The following is a 6,091-nucleotide window of genomic DNA, read 5'->3' as shown; positions in this document are numbered from 1 at the left end:
TGGTCTGTACATGAGGTATCATACAGATGTTTGAGTCTGGGGTCTGTACATGAAGTATCATACAGATGTTTGAGTCTGTGGTCTGTACATTAAGAATCATCGAGATGTTTGAGTTGGTGGTCTTTACATGAGGAATCATCCAGATGTTTGAGTCTGTGGTCTGTACATGAGGTATCATACAGATGTTTGAGTCCGTGGTCTGTACATGAGGTATCATACAGATGTTTGAGTCTGGGGTCTGTACATGAAGTATCATACAGATGTTTGAGTCTGGGGTCTGTACATGAAGAATCATACAGATGTTTGAGTCTGTGGTCTGTACATGAAGAGTCCTCCAGATGTTTGAGTCCGTGGTCTGTACATGAGGAATCATACAGATGTTTGAGTCTGGGGTCTGTACATGAAGAATCATACAGATGTTTAAGTCTGGGGTCTGTACATGAAGAATCATACAGATGTTTGAGTCTGTGGTCTGTACATGAAGAGTCCTCCAGATGTTTGAGTCCGTGGTCTGTACATGAGGAATCATACAGATGTTTGAGTCTGTGGTCTGTACATGAAGAATCATACAGATGTTTGAGTCTGTGGTCTGTACATTAAGAATCATCCAGATGTTTGAGTCTGTGGTCTGTACATGAAGAATCATCCAGATGTTTGAGTCCGTGGTCTGTACATTAAGAATCATCCAGATGTTTGAGTCTGTGGTCTGTACATGAAGAATCATACAGATGTTTGAGTCTGGGGTCTGTACATTAAGAATCATCCAGATGTTTGAGTCCGTGGTCTGTACATGAGGAATCATCCAGATGTTTGAGTCCGTGGTCTGTACATGAAGAGTCCTCCAGATGTTTGTCTGTGTCCCACCTGCAGGTATCTGATCGATGTGGATGGGATGGATCCTAAAGAGGCCGTTGAGTGTGAGTGCTGATCTTCTTCTTCTTCTTCTTATTTAATGCGTGTTTGGCTCGTGTCAGAATCAAAGTAAAACACCTTGAATCTGGTTTTGTTGTCAGTGTTCAACGCGTCGCGGGGCCACGCGGTGGAGAGACAGAACTATCTGGAAGACCTCCAACGGGGACCAAAGAGGAGGTGAACACATCTAAACCACTTCCAGTGTTATGTACCATGGTTACGGTCTGTCATATTCATGGAGTAACTTTTGTAGTTTTCAACCTTCTTTCGACATACTATACTATGAATAATGATTTTTTTTCCGCTATACTTTGACTTTTCTCAATGTGCTATACTATGACTTTTCAACTAGGAGTTTTTATGACTTTTTTCAACATAGTATAATCTGACTTTTCAATATACTTTTACATTTTTCAATTCAATGTACTAATACACTATGAGTTTTTTTGACTTTTCGACATACTATACTAAGACTTTTTATGACTTTTCCATATACTTTTAGATTTTTCGATATAATGTACAAATAACTGACGCTTTTTGACTTTGACATACTACACTATGACTTTTTATATATTATAAATAAAAGAACAGCTGGAACAGTCTGGTAAGTTCGGAAAATGAAATCACTTTACTGTAATGTAGCCTTTAAAACCAGGAAATTACACTTATACAATATATATATATATATATATATATAAAAAAATAAATCATATCCCGATATCCAAAATCTAAGATGATATCTAGTCTCATCTCACGACATTGAGATAATATCGATATATTTCCCAGCCCTAATTGTCCGGTACGTGTATTGACCCGTCCCTTGGGATCTGTTCCCCAGTAACGTGGGGATGGAGGAGTTGGAGCAGGAGCCAATGAGAGGCCTCGCCGCCCATCGGCCGAGTTTCGCCCCGTCGGACTCCGACAGCCGAGACGAGAGGCGGCCGCGCTCCAAAGCCTCCCGGCACCAAAGGTAAGGAGGAGAACCGGCCCATCGACGCCTACGGTGCGTTGGTATTTCTGCTTATTGTGATGTCATTTCTTGGGAGTATCTTCAAATACTGCATATCCGTAAAATCAGTAAGACCTGAGCTCAAAGGTAAAGTCAATACACCTGTTAATTCATAACTAACTATTGAAATTGGGTCATTAATAATAAAAAAAAATAAAGACAAATTGGACATCAATCCGTCTTCGTCCGCTTATCTGGTATCGAGTCTGGGGGGAAGCAGCTCCACCAGGGGACCCCAAACTCCCCTTTCCCAAGCCACAATAACTCTTAGCTCTGGCTGGGGGGTCCAGAGGCGTTCCCAGGCCAGGTTGGAGATATAATCCGTCCACCTAGTCCTGGGTCTTCCCCGAGGCCTAGTAGGTCTAGACCTCTCTATAATTTACAGATAGAGCAGGTCTAGACCACTCTATAATTTACAGATAGAGCAGGTCTAGACCACTCTATAATTTACAGATAGAGCAGGTCTAGACCTCTCTATAATTTACAGATAGAGCAGGTCTAGACCTCTCTATAATTAACAGATAGAGCAGGTCTAGACCACTCTATAATTTACAGATAGAGCAGGTCTAGACCGCTCTATAATTTACAGATAGAGCAGGTCTAGACCTCTCTATAATGTACAGATAGAGCAGGTCTAGACCGCTCTATAATTTACAGATAGAGCAGGTCTAGACCTCTCTATAATCTACAAATAGAGCAGGTCTAGACCTCTCTATAATTTACAGATAGAGCAGGTCTAGACCTCTCTATAATTTACAGGTAGAGCAGGTCTAGACCTCTCTATAATTTACAGGTAGAGCAGGTCTAGACCTCTCTATAATTTACAGGTAGAGCAGGTCTAGACCTCTCTATAACTCTATAATTTACAGATACATTTTGTTTTTCCCCTATTCAGCCTCTTGGCGTCTAAAAATTGAGTTTAAGATTGTCGCCTACGCTTATCTTAATTTTTCGTTTAATATATCAACCGTGGGTCTAACATTGCGTCTTTCTGTCCTTCAGCAGATCTTTCTCTCCAAGGGAAACAATCCAGCGCTCACACCACGACCAGCACCTACACGGCGGCCGTGGCCTGCTTCCCAGTCCGCCGTTAATGGCTGCGTGGCCGGCGCCGGGGGTGCATCTCAACCCGTACCGGTGGACGGCCCCTCATGCCGACAGCGAGTGGAGGAGACCGCCTCGCTCAGACGAGTCCAGGAGTCTTCCACCGGAGGAGACAAGATCCAGATATCCTGTACCGAATGAGACAGGATCCAGATATCTTCCGCCGGTGGAGACGGGATCCAGATATTTCCCCCTGACCCAGACAGGATCCAGATATCTGTCCCCGACCCAGACAGGATCCAGATATCTGTCCCCGACCCAGACAGGATCCAGATATCCCCCACCGGAGCGCGAGTGGAGGCCGCCGTCTCGTCTCCCGGAGGACAGACGGAGAGATCCTGGTCCTCCTCCGTCCCTCCCCCGTTACTCGGCACGCTGGGCCAGCGAGTCCAACGGCCACGACAGACGAGAGGAGGAGTGGACCGGTCCCCGATCGAGACCCCCCTCCTCCACGCAAACCCACAGACACAGAGCCGGCCCGTTCAACAACTACTAGCGCTTCGTTCACAGCTTCATCCCACTTCTTTATGGGACATATATGGGACATTCTGGATTAAAGTCTCCTGGGTGATTATTCTACATGCTCAGAGAGGAAAAGGGTTTTCAAATCCAAGCTTTGGTTCTAGGGGGGTCACGATTTGAATTTTATAGCGAAAAAGGCTCAAAATTAGCTTTTCATTTCGAATTCAAAAGCAGGATCGGTGATTTCCCCCGTATATTTTTCGCTATTTACGCCTACTTCAGGCACATTTAAAGGAAAACACACACAGCGTAGCTTACCGGCTGGTAGCATATGGCTAAAGACAGGGTAACTAACGTTAGCTTATGGGTAGACATCGTGACTAGTATTACAGCCAGATATCTTAAAAGCTGGAGATACACCGGAGGCTGTGTGACGCTTGGTTTACAGCTTCGTCAGACAGCTGAGAGCATCGCTGCACAGACTTCTCTCATCGATGGGAAATTCTGAGTTAAATTCTCCTGCTGGGATTAATCGATGTGTTTGAAGAAAGGTTTTTTCCAGTTAAGGCTCAGTTTCTACGGTTGTCACGATTTGGATTCAAATTGCAAATCTATTTCCATTTTGTCGATCAAAAATCAGAAGCAGGATTGGCGATTACCCTAGTGTTTTTATTCTCCAAAGAGACATGGCAACGTTAGCTTGGCGGTAGCCTGCAGCTAAAGACACATGGTAACGTTAGCTTGGTGGTAGCCTGCAGCTAAAGACACATGGCAACGTTAGCTTGGCGGTAGCCTGCAGCTAAAGACACATGTTAACGTTAGCTTGGCGGTAGCCTGCAGCTAAAGACACATGGTAACGTTAGCTTGGCGGTAGCCTGCAGCTAAAGACACATGTTAACGTTAGCTTGGCGGTAGCATGCATTTAAAGACACATGGCAGTGCTAGTTTGGTGGTAGCCTGCAGCTAAAGACACATGTTAACGTTAGCTCGGAAGTAGCTTGCAGTTAAGGACACATGTTAACGTTAGCTCGGCAGTAGCTTGCAGCTAAGGACACATGGTAGCGTTAGCTCGGCAGTAGCTTGCAGCTGCTCTTTTCCAGACACCGCGGTGACTGACGGAGTCGGAGGTGACTGAGAAACAACCGAACTCCAAAAATCCTCCTGCCTCCCTGAAGTAGTGGCAACGTTTAGCCTTCTCCGTGAGCGAGTTATGGAAACAACATAGATCACGCCGGTGTGCTCCGACGGGCCTCCATGGTGTAGTCATGTGCACCTCGTTAACCTAATGGTGCAATCACTCGCAACTTACAAACGCTGAGAAACTCAAACTGTTGTAATAGACCTTTCTGCCTTCTAGTGTCTTTTGTTTTTCTTGTGGCACTTTAGCCCAAAAATGTTTTAAATTGAATGGCCGTGACCCCCGTGATGGGTTTCCATGTTTTTATACTGAACAAGTTTTTAGTTGTTGGAGTTGTAGAGCCAATCCAGAGCCGATCTTATTGTTAGCATTGGCTTATATTAATGGATCGGTTTCAGCACAAATGATCCTTTCTTTGCTGAACTCTGGTATGTTTATTTCTCCCACCGTGCGGGTGTTGCAGCATTGTTAAGACAGCCGGTTCTACGGCACAGCGTCTCTATAATTTACAGATAGAGCAGGTCTAGACCTCTCTATAATTTACAGATAGAGCAGGTCTAGACCGCTCTATAATTTACAGATAGAGCAGGTCTAGACCTCCCTATAATCTACAGATAGAGCAGGTCTAGACCGCTCTATAATGTACAGATAGAGCAGGTCTAGACCGCTCTATAATTTACAGATAGAGCAGGTCTAGACCTCTCTATAATCTACAGATAGAGCAGGTCTAGACCTCTCTGTAATCTACCAATAGAGCAGGTCTAGACCTCTCTGTAATCTACAAATAGAGCAGGTCTAGACAAAGAGAAGGAATTTGTTTAAAAAAAAAAAAAGACCCAAAACTACAAGTTTGGTCCCGTCATTTAGTTGCGATCTCAACGTGCCTCGTTGTGTGATGAAGGTCGATTCCTCGCTGCAGAGAGAAGAACTGTTGACGTGTTCATGTCCCGTTTTTAGTTTTTATTGGACTCATATCTCATATATTTAAATTAAATTAACCCCAGCGGCTTCTTCTCACCGACAGGTTTACTCTTTTTGTCAGGTTTCATTCTCCTCCGTGCAATCAGAACTTCTACAAATGACTGTTTTCATTCATGATTCATCTGTTGATTCTTTTCTCAATGAGTGGATTAGTTGCTCTTTCTATAAAATGGCGGGCAATGTCGAAACATCAGTTTCACCGAGTTTTTAAATGTCCAATGAATCAAAGGTATTTGACCTTATACTTGCATCTGGGACCAGAGTGTAATGTGAAACATCTTTGTTTAAAGTGTACTTATCATTTAACTGTTTGTGACTAATTATTGACTATGAATTCTAGCCTGACGTAGTTTTATTCAGATTGTAGTCAAAATACAGATAGAGCAGGTCAAGACCTCTCTATAATGTACAGATAGAGCAGGTCTAGACCCCTCTATAATTTACAGATAGAGCAGGTCTAGACATCTCTATAATTTACAGATAGA

The 6,091-nt window shown here is 43.8% G+C and overlaps 1 protein-coding gene across 1 annotated transcript in view; it reads left to right on the top strand.

Annotated features, from left to right (window-relative positions):
* The window catches only part of LOC117959762 (WAS/WASL-interacting protein family member 2-like), an 18,640-nt gene extending 14,322 nt beyond the window's left edge, over nucleotides 1-4,318 (top strand). Inside the window, exons 3-6 of the mRNA XM_034897040.1 lie at nucleotides 871-917; nucleotides 1,014-1,089; nucleotides 1,751-1,882; nucleotides 2,924-4,318. Coding sequence (XP_034752931.1) covers nucleotides 871-917; nucleotides 1,014-1,089; nucleotides 1,751-1,882; nucleotides 2,924-3,521 — 853 coding nt within the window. The 3' untranslated portion in view covers nucleotides 3,522-4,318. The remainder of the gene's footprint in view (nucleotides 1-870; nucleotides 918-1,013; nucleotides 1,090-1,750; nucleotides 1,883-2,923) is intronic.
* Nucleotides 4,319-6,091: the final 1,773 nt, after the last annotated feature.

Source organism: Etheostoma cragini, chromosome 16, assembly GCF_013103735.1.
Source record: "Etheostoma cragini isolate CJK2018 chromosome 16, CSU_Ecrag_1.0, whole genome shotgun sequence".
Classification (NCBI taxonomy): Eukaryota; Metazoa; Chordata; class Actinopteri; order Perciformes; family Percidae; genus Etheostoma; species Etheostoma cragini.
Note: the sequence above shows the minus strand (reverse complement) of the source record. Positions and strands in the feature narration are given on the sequence as shown.